This window comes from Lithobates pipiens, unplaced genomic scaffold, assembly GCF_037356315.1.
Source record: "Lithobates pipiens isolate NorthernLeopardFrog02 unplaced genomic scaffold, aLitPip1_a1.2 Scaffold_25, whole genome shotgun sequence".
Taxonomy (NCBI): domain Eukaryota; kingdom Metazoa; phylum Chordata; class Amphibia; order Anura; family Ranidae; genus Lithobates; species Lithobates pipiens.
In genome coordinates, this window is record NW_027507787.1 from 143474089 (window position 1) to 143496348 (window position 22260).

The 22260-nt window shown below is 42.3% G+C and overlaps 1 protein-coding gene across 1 annotated transcript in view; it reads right to left on the bottom strand.

Annotated features, from left to right (window-relative positions):
• Positions 1-821: 821 nt before the first annotated feature.
• TSPAN14 (tetraspanin 14) overlaps positions 822-22260 on the bottom strand; it is an 83765-nt gene continuing 62326 nt past the window's right edge. Inside the window, exons 7-9 of the mRNA XM_077454907.1 lie at positions 18030-18074; positions 13259-13378; positions 822-10508 (exon numbers count right to left, since the gene is read on the bottom strand). Coding sequence (XP_077311033.1) covers positions 10437-10508; positions 13259-13378; positions 18030-18074 — 237 coding nt within the window. The 3' untranslated portion in view covers positions 822-10436. The remainder of the gene's footprint in view (positions 10509-13258; positions 13379-18029; positions 18075-22260) is intronic.

Sequence of the window (22260 nt, forward strand, 5' to 3'; positions counted from 1 at the left end):
CTATGGAATATATACTGGAATTTTAAATTTTCTTTGATTACTAATGGTAGCAATCAATGGTGGAAATTCAGAGACTAAATATCGCTGGGGGAAATTGTCACCGACATCACCAGTGAATGGAATGTAATACAGTTGAACATCTACAGCCAATCAGCACATCCAGGCCATGAATCATTGCCTGGGACTTGCCGACAGGCTCCTGCTGTGTTCATTCACTGCAGGAGCCAGCCAGGGGTCACGCATGACTGCGCCCTTTACCAAGAAGTAGGCAGCCACGTACCAGCACGTCACTTTATCGACAGCGACCATCTGTCTGCCCTACGATGCAAGCGGGTGGGCAGTCATCAAGCAATACTGTTGACTAGTTATTTGTCCTTTGCTTCCCTATTGTTGGGCTCATCTTCTCTGGGGGGGGGGTAGTTAGAATAATAATAAAAAATAAAAAAATAAAATAAAAATAAAAAAACCCTCACCCTTTTCTCCACTCATAAAAAAACAGTGTAGGGCTAATGGGCCCTGGGATTTTTGGCACTACTGGCGCATTAAGAGGTGTTGTATGTGGTCGGGAGAAGGCAAGTGTTCATGTTATTGATCTATTGTGAAAAATGGATTATGCTGTGTGATTTCTTCTACCCAGTGATTTTATTAAAAAAAAAAAAAAAAAAATACACACACAATACATAGCCTGAACCTTCCACACCATCCCATTTCCAAAGCTACTTTAAAAAGTCAAATAAAGCACAATGATTTATCTACCGATACTGAACATAAGGACACATACTGAATACACATCACAAACACTACAGATTTGCAGAACAATGTGTTAGAAAAACAGTTTATTAAAAATAATTACAATTTGTTATAAAGACAACTTTTTAACACAGCATGCCATCTTGTAACTGCAAAATAACACACATGTATGGGCTTTTTAATAAGTGATGTGCAAAGGGCACTAATCCACATAGAACGCTTACAAAATGATGAAAGGTAAAAAATAAAGCTGCTTGGCATTACTACACTTTGCACATCATCACCGATCTTTGCACAGCTATTAAAAAGCCAGACAAATTAAGTCAGTGCTCATCCGTAAAATAATATTTTAACAAAGTGGCAGGATTTTCCCCATTGTAAGGAATAGGACGACAACATCTTACCAGTAGCTTTCAAGTGAATTGCGGGAGCGATTTTTAATTTTGCTTACTGAATATAACAAGATAAGAAAATGGTCTGTAAGGTAATAAGGCAACTTAGAAATAGCACAGGATGCACATGGTGTGGCTTTTGCATGGTACACATCTGAAATTCCACACTGTGTTTGGCAGGGTATGCTCATAGCCAAAAATATGGCAGTTTAAAGATAAAATTGCTCTGTGAAGCTTTCAGGAAGGGTCGATGCAACAGTCAGGACCATGACCATGTTGTAAACTAAGTCTGCAGTACATGAATTGCTTACCGTTTTACAAGAATTGCACAATATTCTTTAAATATAAGAATGTTCTAAATATACAGCTCAAATAATGCTTCGGCCATGAGAACGATCACAAGATCAGATTCAGGCCATAAGAACAATCAGTACTATAGGTGCCAGGCTCACAAAAGTATTTAAAAAGGAGGGAGAGGGAACTGGTACAAGGCTTACTTGGCTGCCAGTGTTACAATTGCAGGTAATCTGCTTTGTACACAATTGTCATGGAATTCTGGGTGCATCATATATATGCATCTTACCGGGCAGGTAAAAGAATCATTGCAGTTAAGTTATGAATTAAATGCAGATCAAAAACACAATTTTTTCCAATTATACATAAGATAGCCAGGGTACTTGTTCAACAAGTGTCCACAGAAAACAAAAAAAAAAATATTTTTTTTTAGAAACAAATGCTTTTAAAACAATAACACCTCCGCAATAGAGAACAATGCTACAAACTGAAATAACGTTACTTTAGGTTTCAACAATTCCCAACACTTATTTAGCATGGGAAAACATGAAACAGAAAAACACTGTAAACATATATATGCATAAAAAACATACTATGTAAAAGTAACAAGAAAACAAAAAATCATTCGATAGTATTTTCATGAATCTGCAATATCTAAAACAACCACAAGATGACACTGTTGTGCCTTTTTTAAATACAACATAAAATGCAAAAAAGCTATGCATGTAATCCAAGGTAAAACAAGATTTACAAAACAAGAATTGGTACATTTTGATAAGATTTTTACAAGCTGTGGGAAATGGGCCTTAAAAAAAAATAAAAAAAATAAAATAAAGGCTTTTTGGCTTCAGTATCAAAAAATAAATACAAATATCCTAAATATCAGAAGCAGACTAAAAACCCATGATGAAAAGTATACCTATACCAAACAAAAGATTTGCTTTCAATGCACAGGACAGCTAAGAGCATTAATCTCCGCTCTCCTACAGGCTCCTTCACCAGCTTCTAATGGTTAGATCTTCCTTCTGAGATCAGCCTGGAACAGGGTTGAAATGCTTACATGAACCTTTTGTCTTTCAGCGAGGTGGTGACAGATACATTTTAGCTCAAATAAAAATTGAGGATGGCTTTACATCCCACAAAGTTGTCATCAATTTACACTGGAGGTCAGAAAAAAAATGCTGTGGGCCGGTGTCCAATCAGATAGTTCCCCCCCCCCCCATCACATAGTGTCCACCCTGTACTGCACTTGCGCAGTACAGGGGACAAGGAGAAGCCAATCATCTCCGAAGATGAACAGCACCTGTGCTGTGAGTCCTGGTTCAAGCCCCACCATACAAGTGGACAAAGGCCCCTTTCACACATGCGGACATTATGTCCGTATTTCATCCATCCGTTTGCGGATGAAAAACTGACATACATGTATTCCTATGGGATAGCGGGTGTCTGCGGATGAACATCCACAGACACCCGATATCGTCCACCTCCGCAATTGTCCAATTCTGCAGACAGAGGAAAAGTCTGCAGAGCGGATCGGATGAACACGGACAGACGGTCCATGTTCATCCGATCCCCCATAGAGGAGAATGGAGAGCTGACAGGGCGGTCCCTGCACACCCTGGGCCACCCTGTTATCTGCTGGCTCAGCAGGGAAAACGGAGCGATCCCCACTGAGCAAGCGGATCATCACGGGGCAGATCATTACTGATCCGTCCCATGTGAAAGGGGCCTTAAAATATAAAACAGACGAGCAAAGCAAGGCCGTGCCCGAAGCGTGGCAAGCCTGCAAAGGGCCCTGTTACTATGACCAACCGTATGTCCACTTGGATGGTGGGGCTTCAACCTCGACTCAGTGCACAGGCGCCGTTGTTTTTCAGAGATGTTCAGCTTCTCTTTGTCCCCCGTACTGCGCAAGCGCTATGCCTGCGCAGTACGACCCAGACACTATCCGATAGGCGGACACTTTGTGTCAGAACACCGCATCTGTTCCCAGGAACTTCAGTAGTACAGTTCTAATCTTGAGGACCTCTTGAGCATCAGCAGGTAAATAAATGCCACTTTAAAAAGGGGGTGATCAGTCTCCTTTTTTTGGCAACTGCTTAATCCCGTTTCGCCTCCTCCTTCTCCCTTTTACATAACAGAAAAAAACCTGTCATCATTCCCCGAGGTGGTGAGTGGTCAGTGCCCTGGATTGTAGGGTCGTCCCTAGCAAGCATATCAGTAAAAGAAAGCAGTCCGCTTGATCTTCCGCAATGAATACGTTTATTAATGCAGGTGTAGTACAAAACAATAGAGGGCTTACGCATTTCAGTGTGTAGCATTAACCACTTAAGGACCAGGCCTATTTGTCAAACTTGTTGCTTATAAGTTAAAATAGTTTTTTTTTTTTTTTATAGAAAATTACTTAGAACCCCCAAACATTATATATTTTTTTTAAGAAACCCTAAATAATAAAATGGTGGTTATTGAAATACTTTATGGTCACACCGTATTTGCTCAGCGGTCTTGCAAATGCAATTTTTTTTTTTTAAATACACTTTTTTTAAAATAAAAAATAAGAAAAAACATTGTACCAAACTTTTTATTTATATTGTGAAAGATAATGTTACCGAGTAAATTGATACCCAACATGTCACGCTTCAAAATTGCACCCGCTCGTGGAATGGCAAAAAAACGTTGACCCTTAAAAATCTCCATGGGTGAGGTTCTCTACAGGTTACAAGTTTTGTTACAGAGGAGGACTTTCGCTAAAATGATTGCTCTCACTTGAACGATTGCGGCGATACCTCACATGTGTTGTTTGAACACCATTTACATACACAGGCGTAACTTAGGTATGCGTTAGTTTCTGCGTGTGAGGACAGGGCAATTTACATTATTTTTTTTCTTACTTATTTTACTTTTCATTTTTACACTGTCCCTTTAAAAATAAAAAAATGGATCACCTATTACAAGGAATGTAAACATCCCTTGTAATAGAAAAGAAAGCATGACAGGACCTCTTTAATGTGAGATCTGGGGCCAAAAAGACCTCAGATCTCACAGTTACACTTAATTGCAATAAAAAAATAATTAAAACACTTTAAGGCCATTGGGTGGAAGTGACGTTTGGTGTCGCTTCCGTCATCCAACATCATTGAGTCGAGTGGGGGTCATCATTCCCTCACCCGACTCACAGCTTCGGAGAGGAAAGGATTGGATCTACCGGCAGCTCCGGCAAGCGGCTGAGGCAACCAGAATGCAGCAGGAGTGCACGTCTCCTGCCGCCAATAAAAGTGATATCAGGGAGAATCCACCAAAGAGACCACTTTTATCCTAAAAAGGACCGATCATCATTTCAGAAAATACCAGGGTTATGGCAGCTATCTGCTGCCAAAACCCCAGTATTCTACGACAAATTACCAACGTACTGCTACGGCGGTTTGCGGACAGTAGCGAATCATAAGCTATGATTAAAGGCTACAAGCAGAAACGCGTAAGCCCTGTATTTTGTACAGCACCTGGATTAATAAACTCATTAATTGCAGAAGATCAAGCTGCCGGCTTTTTTACCCATACCTTCCCTTTTACACATTGGAAATTTTATTGTTGTCGTTTTTTAGTAGCAAGCACCTTTTCCAGCAGGTATTTGCTTCCACTTCCTTATTCCTAGCCAAAGATGACATTGGGCTGGGGCACCAGCACAAACCCTTCCCTTTCGATTCTATTGTACAAGATCCAAGCCATGCTAGGGGCGCCTGAGATCATGGACCAACTGGGGAGAGAAGTTTTGGCAAAAGTGAAATGCAACTTTATAGCCCACATAATTCAAATACATGGCAAAAATTACCAGTTTACCCTTACCGGCAATGGTGTCTAGGAAAACTTCCAGAACAGCACAGGTGAGACCAGTCAGCTCTCAGGTGTGTCGTCCTGGAAAATGACTGGAGAAAAAGATATCTGAAAGGATAGGCTGCACAGGCAAGACCCCTGTGCTGTATGTAAAATTTGACTTGGGAAACGTAACATTAATCAATCACTGGGACCAGATGGCTTGCATCCAAGGGTACTTAGGGAACAGTATCATTAGCAATAATCAGCATGGATTCATGGAGAATTATTCTTGCCAAACCAATCTATTAACCTTCTATGAGCAGGTGAATTGCCATCTAGATAAAGGAAGGCCCCCAGACGTGCTGTATCTGTATTTTGAAAAAGCATTTGACACAGTTCCCCCATAAATGATTACTGAACAAATTGAGGTCCGTTGGCATGGACCATAGGGTGAGTACATGGATTCAAAACTGGCTACAAGGGGGAGGTCAGAACGTCGTGATAAATGGGGAGTACTCGGAATGGTCAGGGGTGGGTAGTGGGGTCCCCCAGGGTTCTGTGCTGGGACCAATCCTATTTATTTTGTTCATAAACGACCTGGAGGATGGTGTAAACAGTTCAATCTCTGTATTTGCGGATGGTACTAAGCTAAGCAGGGCAATAACTTCTCCGCAGGATGTGGAAATCTTGCAAGAAGATCTGAACAAATTAATGTGGTGGGCAACTACATGGCAAATTAGTTTTAATGTAGAAAAATGTAAAATAATGAATTTAGGTGGCAAAAATATGAATGCAATCTATACAATGGGGGGAGAATCTCTGGGGGAATCTAGGATGGAAAAGGACCTGGGGGTCTAATAGATGATAGACTCAGCAATGACATGCAATGCCAAGCTGCTACTAACAAAGTAAACAGAATATTGGCATGTATTAAAAAGGGGATCAACTCCAGAGATAAAACGATAATTCTCCTACTTTACAAGACTCTGGTCTGGCCGCATTTAGAGTATGCTGTCCAGTTCTGTGCACCAGTCCTCAGGAAGGATGTGCTGGAAATGGAGCGAGTACAAATAAGGGCAACAAAGCTAATAAAGGATCTGGAGGATATTAGTTATAAGGAAAGGTCGCAAGCACTGAACTTATTCTCTCTGGAGAAGAGACGCTTGAGAGGGGATATGATTTCAATTTCTAAATACCGTACTGGTGACCCCACAATAGGGATAAAATTTTGTTGCGGAAGGGATTTTAACAAAGAAAAGAAGTTTAACCTTAAACTACGTAGAGGGTTCTTTACTGTAAGAGCGGCAAGGATGTGGAATTCCCTTCCACAGTCGGTGGTCTCAGCGGGGGGGGCATTGGCGTTTAAAAAAACTATTAGATAAGCACCTGAACGACCGCAACATACAGGGATATACAATGTAATACTGACATACTCACACACATAGGTTGGACTTGATGGACTTGTGTCTTTTTTTAACCTCATCTACGTAACGATGTAAGTGAAAACAGTGGTTTCTTTGTAGCGGTCAGACATGCCTCATTTAGTTAGAGCTAGAGCAACTTTTCTTTGTGAGCTTTGCTGAATGCAATGGGCATGCAAGACCACTACAGAGAGACCACTGCTTCCACACAGAGGCAAATGGTCCTTCTCTTCAGCCTGGGACTCGGACTGGGACTGGGATTGGAGCACTAACAGAAACGTCTTTCCTCACCTTCAATGTATCTATATACATTTGAATGAAAGTTCAATTAGGGCTTAAAAAAACTCAATAGTACCTCTAAATGCAGGAGTTCTAGGTTTAGTATAAAATATAATACTATATTGTTAAACTAACCACGTTTTTTATGCATACGGGGGGACGTATGAAAACTCATCCTCAGTTGAAAAGCAATGAATGCATAGTAACCAAAATCTAATTTCAGAATGTAAAAATGGCCAGAGATGGTTTGAATCTTGGCCGGTTCTGCAGGGACTGTCTCAGATTCGAACCATCTATGGGCAGGCTGATTGTACCCAAGGCAATCCAACAATTAAGCCGGTCTGTCAAATATTTTAATGCCGCGTACACACGATCAGAATTCCGGACAGAAAAAGACCGATGAGAGCTTTTAAATTGGAAAATGCAACCACGTGTATGTTCCATTGGAATTTAGCTGTCCAAATTTCCACCAGCCAAAAATTTATAGCATGTTCTCAATTTTCCCAACGGAAAAACTTTCTATCGGAAATTCCGATCACGTGTATGCAATTCCGACACGCAAAAAATCACGCATGCTCAGATTCAACTACGAGATGGAAGCCATTGGCTACTGGGTATTGAACTTGCTTTTTCTAGTCCCGTCGTACGTGTTGTACGTCACCACGTTCTAAATGATCGGAATTTGGTGTGACCGTGCATAGTCAAGACAGCTTGAGTGGAATTCCGTCAGAATTCCATCAGGAAAACCAACAGAGCCCTTTCCGACAATAATTCTGATCGTGTGTACGCAGCATCACAGTATTCCTTGAGTTCTGTGGGCAGGGAGTCTTCCATAATAGCGCTGCGGGAGAGATTGCCCCATCAACAGAGTCCGTTGAGCAATTGTCTTTCCTTCAACCTGTGTTGGCAGGAAATAAATTACTGGGCTGCTTTTACAGGGAAGTGTTAAATGGATTACCATATAATTAAAGAGACATAATTCTGTGCACCAGTACCATATATTATCAGTACTACACCAGTGCATTTCAAACACGGCAAGATGCAGGTAAGCAAATAATTATACTTGAAATAAACAGACCAAGTTAAATACGAAAAAACTTCCCGAAACAATTTGCAAATCTGGCAAATTCAGCAAGTATCACTTTTTTCCTAATCAAGGTATGTGGACCCATCTGGCCTTGTGAATCATTCCCTGGATTCATTAAAGTCCAACTCCAACCAAAATGTTTTATTTTACAATTTTAGATCTGTCCCCACCGAGGTGCCCCTCCTTACCATACAATGCAGAAGCCCAACTTCCAGATCTTAAACCCTTTTGTCTATTACACACAATGAGATTAAATCGGACAAACGATCGTCTTTTTTTTTTTTTGCATGCTAGTCTCGAATAGCAATAAGTTACTAAAGTTACGAAAATTCTCATACAACAGAATACAACTTCAGAAGTGATGTAATGGTATTCGTTTACAAGCATGCGTAGCCTTGGTCTCACAATTTTTTGTCATACAAAATCAGTGCCAATTTTGATGTCAAATTTCAATTTAGTTTTAGTCATCTGAATTGTTTTAGTCGTATTTTAGTCTACCAAAATAGCTTTCAATTTAGTTGCCGAAAACGGTATTAAATTTAGTTGCTGAAAATGGTATTAAATTTTGTCGCCGAAAATTTTCCAAAGCCGAAATTAACACTGGTACAAATAATATACTAATTACACGAAAATTGTTCATTCTAGTACCATGCCGGAAAAATGTTCCCTGCTTGTCCCCGCTTATCATTTTGCACGAACTGTTATGATTGGCTCTCAAAAGCGGTCTACGATCAGATTATCAGATGATCGCTCCGAAAGCGGTATTTTTCGTCCAGCTTTTTTTCCCATCGTGTGTACTAGTCAGGACAGGCAGTGTTCAAATCTAGTTTAAAATGGATAATGAGATTGGCAGCACAGGACAGACAGGGTTACTTATGCTAAACAATAACTCCCCAGTCCCCTGTGCATAGCAAAAGTTTCCTCTATATCAGTGATCATCAACCCGGTCCTCAGGGCCCACTAACAGGCCAGGTTGGCAAAATAACTGAAATACATAACAGGTGATATCATTTGCTGCTCAGTGATTGCAGTATTCTAGTCTTCATCTCCCCAAGGTAATACATAAAACCTGGCCTGTTAGTGGGCCCTGAGGACGGGGTTGATGACCACTGCTCTACATAGTAGAGAACAAAAACTTCAGTTTTGTACAAGTAAAATGTAAGAGGCCATTTTTGAAAAAGTTATGCTATATGAATAAGAACATGGAACAAATATAAAAGTAGGGATTTTCCAGACTCGGTGAAAAGTGAAAATACGCCTTCACCTCTGTGTATTTGACAATCGCAACAGGAAGCGAGGTGAAATCCCCTTTTAAACCAGCAATAAAACCAGGGAAGTTTGGAACCGCTGTGGTGGTGTCACCATTTGAGAGATTCTCAATCACTTCCTGTCTTGATGATGGTACAACAAGAGAAACCTCCTCTAATCCTTTCTTGCTCTATCCCAAACTAAAAAGAAAAAAAAAACCATTGGCTGGAGCTGGGTTTTAAGTGTCCAATTCTCTGAAGTGCATACTTAGGCATCATTCACACAGGGCGTACAACAGTCAATGCCCTTGTTTACCTGCATGGGGGGGCGCTCAGGTGTTCTCTGCATCCCTGTGCAGGCAGTCCCATTGATGTCTACAGGGGCTGCACCGATACAGCCGCTGCCCCCAATATGAGGCCTGTGCGGGTGCAAGTGCGAGTTCACATACCCACATGGATGTCAAATTAGGAGTAGCGCCTGCGACTGTACAGCCGCTGTGTCCCAACCGACAACAGGACTGCCTGCACAGAGATGCACAGAAGACTTGTTCATCCCGGTGCGGGTAAACACGGCCTCACACAGGAGTACACCGCCATACGCCCCATGTGGACAAGGCCTTTGGTGAATCAAAAAGATTTGCAAATTTGAATACAAAACCTCCTTTGTAAACTCTCTAAATGACACTTTCCATGTTGGGACTCTTTAAAGCCATATTGTGGTCCTCTCATGTAGAGACATGCCACTGTTACAGTGACACGCATAAGAAATGTACACTTTGGAGATTCCCCCCAAATATATCAGTGGTTTTGTCCAGCAACAGTAAATAACAGTCAAGACACAAAACAGATCGGTCCATATTGAACGTCTCCTCACAGGAAAGGGTTACTGAGGCATACAAGGATATCTGGTGAAGAACTTTTCCTCAAGAAGGAAGAGTCAGAACACTGCAGTGATGCAAAAAGGTAAAGCCAATCCTTCGAAGCACCACAGTTGTCCTCTACAGGGCCAACTTTCCAAGCTCCAGTTTATACATCACAGGATACCAAGGGGACGTTGGCTCAGGATCTCCAGTGGATAATAGTCATGGTTCTATAAGAGTAGGAGACATACAGAGGGATCCTCTGAAGACTTCTAGTTTTCCCAGACATGTCCTTAAAATCTGTATCCAGCTTTCACAGCGTCAATGTCCGACATCAATGTTCGGGCAAGGTAAATGCCAAAGATCTTGAGAAAGAAGCAAAAAAAAATAAAAGTTACTCTTTATTAAGTCCAATATAACCAACTAGATCATATGTCAAAAACAAGGCCCGCAAGGCCAATGTATGTGGCCCTCGCACCTCTCCTGCAGCTGTGGTACCCTCCTTGTCTCCACCCCCACCTGGTCTCATCAGTAGATAGGAGGACAGGACTGCTCTGCCAGATCCTGCTCATCATTCAGCTATAGAGAGGATAGTCTCTGCCCCCTCCACGTCTCAGCAGTCAACAGCAGAGGACAGAACTCTTCCTACATCCTGGGCCTCTGTGCAGCCGCAGCACCTCCTGGGCTCAGCATTCAGCAGACTCCTCCTCCAGACTTTCTGCTTTCCAGCTCCGCCCCCAGATTTATTCAGCAAGAAGCAGTGCAAGGTAGGGGGGGTACAGACTCAACCGGCTCTTTGAGAGAAACCATAATTCTGATGTAGCCCACAATGAAATGGAGTTTCACACCCCTGAAATAATAATTGTCATCATAGGTATACCTCAACTAGGAGAGACAAAATGTGGAAACAAATCCAGACAAATCACATTTTCAGATTTTTGAAAGAATTTATTTGCAAATTATGGTGGAAAATAAGTATTTGGTCACCTACAAACAAGCAAGATTTCTGGCTCTCACAGACCTGTATCTTCTTCTTTAAGAGGCTCCTCGGTCCTCCACTCTTTACCTGTATTAATGGCACCTGTTTGAATTTATCGTATAAAAGACACCTGTCCACAACCTCAAAACAGTCACACTCCAAACTCCACGGTCGAAGGACACCAGAAACAAAACTGTAGACCTACACCAGGACTGAATCTGCAATAGGCAAGCAGCTTGGTGTGAAGAACTCAACTGTGGGAGCAATAATTAGAAAATGGAAGACATACAAGACCACTGAATCTCCCTCGATCTGGGGCTCCATGCAAGATCTCACCCCATGGGGTCAAAATGATCACAAGAAGGGTGAGCAAAAATCCCAGAACCACCCGGGGGGGACCTAGTGAATGACCTGCAGAGAGCTGAGACCAACATAACAAAGGCTACCATCAGTAACACACTACTCCGCCAGGGACTCAGATCTTGCAGTGCCAGACGTGTCCCCCCTGCTTAAGCCAGTACATGTCCGGGCCCATCTGATGTTTGCTAGAGAGCATTTGGATGAACCAGAAGAGGATTGGGAGAATGTCATATGGTCAGATGAAACCAAAGTAGAACTGTTTGGTAGAAACACAACTCGTCGTGTTTGGAGGAGAGAGAATGCAGAGTTGCAACCAAAGAACACCATACCTACTGTGAAGCATGGGGGTGGCAACATCATGCTTTGGGGCTGTTTCTCTGCAAAGAGAACAGGACGACTGATCCATGTACATGAAAGAATGATTGGGAAAATGTATCGTGAGATTTTGAGTGCAAATCTCCTCCCATCAGCAAGGGCATTGAAGATGAAACGTGGCTGGGTCTTTCAGCATGACAATGATCCCAAACACATCACCCGGGCAATGAAGGAGTGGCTTTGTAAGAAGCATTTCAAAGGTCCTGGAGTGGCCTATCCAGTCTCCAGATCTCAAACTCATAGAAAAACTTTGGAGGGAGTTGAAAGTCCGTGTTGCCCAGTGACAGCCCCATAACATCACTGCTCTAGAGGAGATCTGCATGGATGCAGACTTATAGAAAACATTTGACCTCTTTCATTGCCAACAAAGGATATATAACAAAGTATTGAGCTGAACTTTTGATATTGACAAAATACTTATTTTCCACCATAATTTGCAAATAAATTCTTTCAAAAATCAGACAATGCGATTGTCTGGATTTGTTTCCACAATTTGTCTCTCATAGTTGAGGTATACCTATGATGACAATTACAGGCCTCTCTCATCTTTTTAAGTGGAAGAACTTGCACAATTGGTGGCTGACTAAATACTTTTTTGCCCCACTGTATGAGCAGTTTTGTGAATCCTGGTTTTCCTCTTCATTTTTTTTGTCCATCTGATGCTTCCCACAATATTACCATCTGCACGTTATGGCAGCTAAGCCTTTGCATACAGCAAACATACATATACTGCAGTGACAGACATTGTACTGCATTGTAAAATGCATGTCACCGCAAGGAAACTTATTTCCTATATGTCACATTCACACTGCAACACAGCCTAGGAATGGGCCAGTTAACTGTCCTTCAGATTTAAAGGGGGCCGGACTGAGGACAGTGGAAGTAAAAAAAAATTACATAACAGCCCTGAGGTCAGGTGGAGAAGGAATAGTGCCCAATCATTGGTATCAGTGGGAGAGAGTGTAGCAGTGGGAGGAATGGCGCCCCATCGCGGGCCTCAGTGGGAGGAATGGCACCCCATCATTGGTATTAGCAGGAGGAATAGTGTGCCATCTTCGCTACCAGTGGGAAGAACAGTACCCCATCAGTGGGAGGAATAGTGCCCCATCAGTGGGAGGAATCGTGCCCCATTGTAGGTGTCAGCAGGTGTAATACCCCATTTTTGATGTCAGAGGGAGAAATAGTGTCTCAAGGGGCAGATAAAAGCAAGCAAAGGCCACATCCTGCCCACCCACAGGCCGTAGTTTGGAGACCACTAATCTAATGTGTCAAATTATTTATTTTATTTTTTAAGTTAAATTATGGATTTTAGTGGATTCAGTGAGTAGAACCGCCCGTGGTACTGGTTAAAAAGTATAGGAGGAAATAAAGGCCACACAACTGGGTCCAATGCTAGCTTACCTGGAGAATGGAAATCACCAAGAAAGCTGCAGCCACAATATAGATGTTCCTTGGTAGCCAGGCCTCCAGGGCAGATATACATCCCCTTGTGTATGTTATAGTGTCTCTTTCTGAGGGAGGCTGAAAAAAAAAAAAAAAAAAAAAAAATTCAGGTCATCACTACATTCTGGCCAAAAACAAGACATTTTGCACAAACTGACTTGGCTTCCATCCTCAGCATGTCCTGGCTGCCCTGTTTAAGCCTTACCATTGCTGGCATTCTTTTCCAATTGAGGGCAAATCACAGCCTACAAACCATGAGCATGTTTACCAATTCCATTACTACCCAACCCAACCAACCAATTCCATTACTGCCCAACCACATATAACTGTACAATATTTAAATAACTGAAGTCCTACCAGGAAGCCCTGTCAACTGTATACAACAGTAAATATTGGGACCTGCACAAACACACAAAGAAATTTTCCAGTATCTTCCAAAATCTTCCTGTGTGATAACAAGAACCTCCAACTGCCTCAGGCCCCTATTATGTCCCTCTACCACCTCAGGTACCCCTAACAAAAACTGAAACATTCTATTATTGAGCCACCTATAGAAATCTTAATGTATAACATACATATGGGAATCCACTGGTACATAAATATAAATATAGGAAAATATCTTCTTAGTGTTCTTAGCAAACAGCCCAAAACCACTGACTGCCCAGGCCAATCGCGACATTTTTCACATGTTAAAATATGTAATTTTTGTGTAAAAAACCCCCCCAAAAAACCCAACATTAGATATTTTCAGAAAGCAGTGGTCTTGAAGAATAAAATAGTGGCTGTTTGCGAAACCATTTATCAACAAAAATGTTCTAGAAAAAAAACCTCTTAAATGCATTTAGTACATGAAATAGATACAAAACATGTCAGGATTTAAAATTTTACAAGTCTGAAATGGCGAAAAAATATGGTACCTAAAAATCTCCAGAGGGAACAGCTTCAAAAGCTTTTACAGAACCTACATGCTGTGCACATTATTATTTTTATTTTAAGTTTTTACAGTATCTTTAGCCTTTTTTATTAAACATCCCTTGCAATAGCTCAGGCAGTGACAGGTACTCTTTATTGAGAGATCAGGGGACTATAAAACCCATGATCTCTCCTCTGCCCTCCAAAGCATCTGACCAGAGATCCTGAGGCCCCTTCTGAGCCCCGAAAAGTGATCAGGCGGCTGTATGAACACTCAGATCACTTATACATGAAAGGCAACACAAACTGGTATGCTTTTTGATACATTTCCATTGATTTGGATAAAAGACGCATCGGGGAAAAAAAGCCCCAAAATGCAGGGCTTTGAATGGACTATTAATACGTGGCAAAGGATTCCCAGAGCACAGTGGGTCAGCTAAAGAGAAAGCACAGCAGATGAAGCTTTGACTGCTAGTCCCTTTATTAGATGTAAAGTGAATGTAAAGCTTTATTTTTTATTTAAAATAACAAATGTAGGATGCTAGCCTGCTCTGTGTAATGGTTTTGCACAGAGAAGCCCTGATCCTCCTCTCCTCGGGTGCTCCTGGCCCCTCCCACCTGCCGAGTGTCCCCATAGCAAACCGTTTGATATGGGGGCACTCGTGCATGCTTGCTCCTGAACCCTGGCTCTGTGTGTCCCGCCCCCATCTCCCTCGTCACTGGCTCTGATTGACAGCAGCAGGAGCCAATGGCCAACGAGGACCGTCAGAATCGAGAGAGCCTCGGCTCTACTGCACATTGCTAGATTGAGATCGGAATCAGGCATGGATTTAGGGGGAGCTGCATGCAGAAGGTTTAAAAAAAAATAAAAAATACATCTCCTGATTTTACAACCACTTTAAATCTTCAACTCAGCCCTGTGACAAGGGATGGTCACTGCTGTGAGGACTCCTGAATACAAGGCAATTGTTTTAGCACTGCTGAGAATACTACACATGCCTCCCATGGGAAAAGGACGACTACAGCTGCACCTGCTACATAAATTAGTATAAGATAGAATTTCATACAGTATTTACCAGCCAAAAAATGTACTAACTTCAGATGTTTTAGCATACAAAAAGCATAAAAAGAAAAAAATATTAAGTAAACGTGCAAAACCATTTTACATTTCCTTTAATAATGACTTGATGAGGAACAGAAGGGCGCTAATTGTGGAGATTATCCTGAGACAAAAATAAGCAGGCTCATTACCGCTAGGACCTAAACATTGCTTTTTTGGGAAATCCCTTTAGCAATAATGGCGTTAGTATAATGCAGGGGTGGCCAACCAGACGAAGACCAAGAGCCACATTTTTTACTGAGTTACCGCAAAGAGCCACATCATACGCATGGGTACACATGAACATCACCCCATCCCTTCCTCATACACACATACTTTCACACACACACTGCACACACTGTTTTAACACTACAAAGATCACAGGCCAGTCATTTTCATCAAGTCAGTAATCTTCCTTTGAAAGTACATCCATGTGACAGAAGACAGCAGCTCATCTAATTTCCAAAATACAAATTGTCTTACAAACAGTGAACTGGTCAGGATAACAATAAACAGTTAATGGGTCTTCTAGCCTGAACTAGCAGTAAATTCTTCCAAAAAACATCACAGAAAGCATGCAGCACACACAGAGCTCTGGATAAATAAGTGAAAAGAAGCTGAAATGGTTAACAGCCAGCAGTGTGTCACACTATCAACAGACAGAGAATGTGCTGAGAAGATCTTATCAGTGTTCAGGTGAAACAGTTATAAAAAAAAAAAAAGTAAAAAAGTACAGAGCAAGACAGAGGGAGGACAGATCAGTAACCTGCACACTTGTGGTCATACCTTTTTGTATCTCATCGGCTTCAGATACAGCGTGAATCTCCTTCCTCTGCCCCCCTTCAGCCTCACTCCAGCGCCTATGTATTCAAATGTGGCGGGCTGGGGACACTACATGCTGATTGGCTGATGATGTGTGGGAGGAGCGGAGGAGTGCAGAGACTCGGGCTGCCTGTCACTAAACCAGCCCACTGAACCATCGGCCCAGTCCGAACGCAAAAGCCGAATGAACCAGCCCGAACGCAAGAGCCGCAGGAAACCGATCAAAGAGCCGCATGCGGCTCGAGAGCCGCGGGTTGGCCACCCCTGGTATAATGAGACTGGACACAACTGCAGTTATCAGATTTCCCCCGACTATCGCCATGAAGATGAATCAAGACACTTAGGCAAAACTATAACCAAACTTGGTTTATATCCTCTACAAACAGGTGTTAAATAGGAAGCTTAGAAAATATGAAAGAAATAAACTAACATTATTCAGGTTTTCCTAATATTCAAAAATAGTTATAAAGCCTAAACCTTTTTTTAACTTGATGCATTGATTGCTCTAATGTATATGCTTAGGCATCAGCACCCCCCTTCCCCCGCCCCTTTTACTTACTTGAGCCCTCATTTAATCCAGCACTGTGCACGTCTGCAGCTCTTCTCTCAATGCCTGATCTCACCGACTTTGGTGAAGCAGTGGGAGAGCCATTGGCTCCCATTGCTGTCAAAGCCAGCGACGAGTGGGGGGGTTGGGGGGGGGGGGGTCTGAGTCCCATTGTTTGTGTCAATGGAAGCAGACAGCGAGACTTGGGAGCTTACTCATACAAGAGCCATCCTAGAAAGAGGCTTTTTATGGGGGCACTCGGAGGGGAGGGGCCAGGACTCTAGGACTGCCAGCACTAGCAGGGAACCTCAAAAGGAGGAGGTTTGGGACCATTCTGCATTTCCATTGCACAGAGCAGGGAAGTATAACCATGTTTATTTTTCCTTCAATTTACATATACAGTTACCTAGTTAGTCTGGTTGAAAAGAAATACAAGTCCATCCAATAAAAAAAAAAAAAAAAAAAGTACAATCACTTTAAAAAGAATAACCATTAAATCCGAAGGTTATCTCTTCAGCACAAATGACGGTACTTAAATCTAATACGAAGGGTCTATTGTGCTGCTAGCTTGTTGCCACCCCCGAGACTTTGCTCTATGAATGGAAGGTGGGTGGAAGAATGAAAGGTCTGCATCCTCTATTCACAAATCCCTTTTCATTGTCGGAAGCTAAAGTACAGTTTCTAGGAATGGGGAAGGGGCAGGATGACAGCATTCCTGAAGGGTAAAAACCTTCTGGTTGCAGCCCCCCCCCCCCTCATACTTACCTGAGCCCCATTGATTCCTGCTGTCAATCACTCAGTCAGTGAGCCAATGAGGAGAGAGCGGGGGACAGGGCCAAGCCATGCTCCATGTGTGAATGGACAATGACCATTCACAGAAGCACAGCTTGGGAGGCTTGCTTTTGGGGGCACTCGGCATCATGAGGGAGGAGCCAGGACCTCTAGCGGGGGAACAAAAAGGGGAGGAATGGTGCTGCTCTCTGCCAAAGCATTGCACAGAGCAGGTAAGTATGACAGGTTTGAACCTTTGGAACCTCTAAGTGACAGAATATTCAAGATATCTTGAGACAATGCAGACAAGTTTTTGTTTAAACGGGAATTATAAGGCTCGAAAATATAGATATATTTTTTTTACACCAGAAGCAGTAATCCGGCTTTGATCTGACTTTCAGTGCAGTTATGTAGTGCAACTTGGATGCTACTTTGAAGTGGTTGGCATATTCTATCAGGCCAAAACCAAGTGCTTATAATATAGAAACATAATTCACAGTGGGAAAAAGTTGAAAAGTTGGAATTTAACGACTAAGTAGGTAGTGACTGTCTAATGAAATTTTAGAATCAGAACTTACCTTTTTACGAACATCATATCCACACTGGGTATTTACCACTGATTGCTGTAAATATAGACAGAGAAAGAAAAATATTAACATTGGCCAACAATTAAACTAAAACGGTCATAACCAGATATCCAAATACCACTTATGTATTTCAGAATTTTAAAAGTATTTTGTTTTTTCTAATCATTATAGAATTTTTACTTCTCTACCAAAGAAAACGATTTGTTCAATTTGATATTGCGTTACTTTAACTGCAGCCAAGGATCCAGAAATGTTGCAGTTGTGGTATCTTTCAAGTTTGGCCTATTCAGACTTCACACGAAGGAAAAAAAATACAAGTCAACATGAACAAATCACCTAATTTTGAATTGGGTCCGATGCAGCCTACATCACAAAGGCGCTCATTTACCTACATCCCTACCACTGTACAGTCATATGACGCCCGCAGGAACCCTTCTTCCCTCCGGGCGGGCATCATATGACACCTGCATTGTGGAGAGTGTGCGCCGCGTGCCTTCCGCAACACTTGGGGCCCAAAGCACGTGCCTGGCAGCCGTGATGTCCGCCAGGCACCCGCAATTGCTCGTCACAGAGCAGGGACATGGATCCATGTGTTCCACGTCCTGTCAGGTGAGAGGAGACCAATCCGTGTGTTGCCATTACAGAGGAACACCGATCAGTCTCCTCCCCTTGCGAGTCCCCTCCCCTTACAGTTAGAATCACTCCCTAGAACACACAGTTAGCCCTTTGATCACCCCCTAGTCTTAACCCCTTCCCTGCCAGTCACATTTATACAGTAATAAAAGCATTTTATAGCACTGATTGCTGTATAAATGTCACTGGTCCTAAAATACTGTCAAAAGCGTCCAATATGTCTGCTGCAATATTGCAATTACGATATAAATCGCAGATCGCTGCCATTACTAGTAAAAAAATAATAATAATAATAATTAAAAAAATGCCATAATTCTATCACATATTTTGTAGACGCTTAACTTTTGCACAATCCAATCAATATACGCTTATTGCAATTTTTTAAACCAAAAAGATGTAGAAGAATATATATCGGCCTAAACTGAGGGAAAAAAATGGTATATTTATTATAGCAAAAAGTAATAAATATTATGTTTTTTTCTTCTAAATGGTCGCTCTTTTTTTGTTTATAGTGCAAAAAATTAAAACCGCAGAGGTGAGCAAATACCACCAAAAGAAAGCTCTACTTGTGGGGGGGGGGGGGGGGGGGGGAATGATCAAAATTAGTTTGGGTACAACTGCACAATTCTCATTCAAAGTGTGACAGCACTGAAAGCTAAAAATTGGCCTGGGCAGGAAGGGGGTGAAAATGCCCGGTATGGAAGTGGTTAAAGAAGCAGCGATGTAGCCATACTATTTAAAGAAAAAAAAAAATGAAGCACAACTATGTGTTTTACAAACATACTTTGTACTCCGCCAGCTTCATAACTCCAAAACCGTAGAGCTGAACAGACTTAAAGTGGTTGTATACTCTATTTTTCACTTTTACTTACAGGTAAGCCTATAATAAGGCTTACTTGTAGGTAAAGAAATAAATAAAAAATCTCCTAAACCTGTATGGTTTAGGAGATATTCCCTTGGCAATGAGCCGCTGATTGCAGCGGCGCATGCGCACAGGGGTTTCTCGGCTGGAAGCCTGGCAGACGCCGGACCCTGCCAAAAAATAAATCTCCCACGCGCATGCGACGATATCGCCGATCCGGCCACTCACAGCACCGGAGCCGCAATATCCGGAAGACACGCCGAGGGGACATGTCAGCTCCCTCAGCATGTATCGGGCGAGATGTCGGGGCGTCGTTCTAAGGTAAGCATTTCATAATGAGCTAGTATGGGGTGCATACTAGCTCATTATGCCTTTTCCCTTGCAGGTATGACATTTTTTTTTTTTTTTTTTTTAAATCAGCGGGTTTACTACCGCTTAAGTAAAAGCTTGGTTAAAAAAATAAAAAAAAAATAAAAAAAAAGACAGGGATGAGAACCCTTCCCAGGTGCGGCATAGAACCTCCATAGACATGAATGGCCTGTGCGCTGCTGTACTCGGGTACATGGTGGTGCTATCATAAACAGGAGTACAGCCTACAGGTATATATAAAAGAAATAGAGCGTTTTATTTTTTTTTGCATATGCCTGTATGCTGCACTTGGGTTTACAATAGCATTGCCTTTAACCAGAGTACAGCCATTCATGTCTATGGGGGTATGTTGCACTTGGGCTGGCAGGGATAAGGAAAAATTGTATTTACACTGAACAGGCTGAGATGCCCCTGTGCAAAGACCCCAACTGTGTCTACTGTGAAACTCTGATGATGGAATAATGGGAAAACTGCTGATGGTTGCTGGTGACACCATGTGATAAGCTGCCATTTAAAAGACAATTTCATGTTTCACAAAAGTTGTCCTTTAAACCCCTCTCTGCTCTAGCCTCCCCTAAGCAAAAGCTACAATTATCTTTAGCTTCGTTCCCAAGGTCCTCACTGTATGCCCCTGTCCAACTTTCACATTTAAATGTTGGGGCTGCGCCCACAACCTACGTAGCAGATTGGTCCTTTTGGCTACTTTCACAACGAAGGCTTTTTTTTTTTGGGGCGTTTTAGGGCAAGCGCATGAAAACCACCTTCCCATGCCACACCAGTGTGAAATCGGTGGGGCAGGAGGAGAAAAAAAAAAAAAGTCCCGCAAGCAGCATCTTTGGGGCGGTTTGAGAGCGCTGTATACAGCGCTCCTAAAATGCCCCTTCGGAAGCGCTGCATGGGCAGCAATTCCAAACGCCTGAAAAGCAATTCGGAAGCGAAGCAACACGGGCGGTTTTAACCCCTTCTTCGGCCACTAGCAAAAAAAGGCCTAAAAACTATGATAAAACACTTCTAAAACTAGCTGCGCTTTACCGCCAGCGAAGTGTGGCCCCAGTGTGAAAGTAGCCTTCATCCCTAAAGCTGGTTTACACTCATGGTGGCACCAGCCATCTAAAGTAGTACGTATCCAGCAACAGGAATGACAAGGCAAGCAGCGAAAACGCAAAGCAGAAGCTCAAAGCATCTGGAACTTTATTCTGTAAGGCTGTGCGGAACCAGCCAGGGCTGCACATTGCCAATCTCTAGAGGAAGGCTGAAGATATCCATTTAAGTATGGGGCTTTTATTGAGGTGGGAGATTAAAAAAAAAAAAAAAAAAAACGTCCTTAAACAAAAAATGCATCTACTGAATTAAATTTTTACCATCGAGCTGCACAGCCACATGATCCTGATAAAGAGTTTCTTCTCAGCACAATGTTGCAGATCACGCTAAAAAGGGGATCTTTCACCACTTCCCTACCGCTCATAGTCATACGACAGTGGGAGGAACCCTTTGTCCCTCCCGGCCGCCGTCATATGGCGTCTTTTACTTCCGAGCCTCTAGGCTGCGCCGCGTCACTAGGCACCCGATGCGCGTGCCCAGCGGCCGCACTGTCCGCCGGGCACCTGCGATTGCCTGTGAACACAGCAGGACCGTGGATCTGTGTGTGTAAACACACAGATCCACGTCCTGTCAGAGGAGAGGAGACCGATGGTGTGTTTCCAGTGCAGAGTAACACAGATTGGTCTCCTCCCCTTGTGAGTCCCCACCCCCTACAAGAATCACTCCCTAGGAAACAAATTAACCCATCAATCACCCCCTAGTGTTAACCCCTTCCCTGACCGTCACATTTACACAGTAATCAGTGCATTTCGTTTTAGCACCGATCGCTGTATAAATGTGAATGGTCCCAAAAAAGTGTCAATATCGCAGTCATGATAAGAATCGCAGATTGCCGCCATTACTATTAAAAGAAAAACACACACACACACACACACACACACACACACACACACACACACACACACACTCTAAAAATGCCATAAAACTATCCCCTATTTTGTAGACGCTATAACTTTGGTGCAAACCAATCAATATACGCTTATTGCGATTTTTTAAAGCAAAAATATATAGAAGAATACATGTCGGCCTAAACTGAAGAAAAAAAAATAGTTTTGGGTTTTTTTTTAATGGGTTATTATAACAAACCGTAAAAAAATATTATTATTTTTTTTCTAAATTATCGCTCTTTTTTTGTTTATAGTGCAAAAAAAACGCAGGGGTGATCAAATACCACCAAAGGAAAGCTCTATTTGTGGAGAAAAAAATTATCAAAATTTCATATGGGTACAGTTTTGCATGACCGCGCAATTCAAAGTG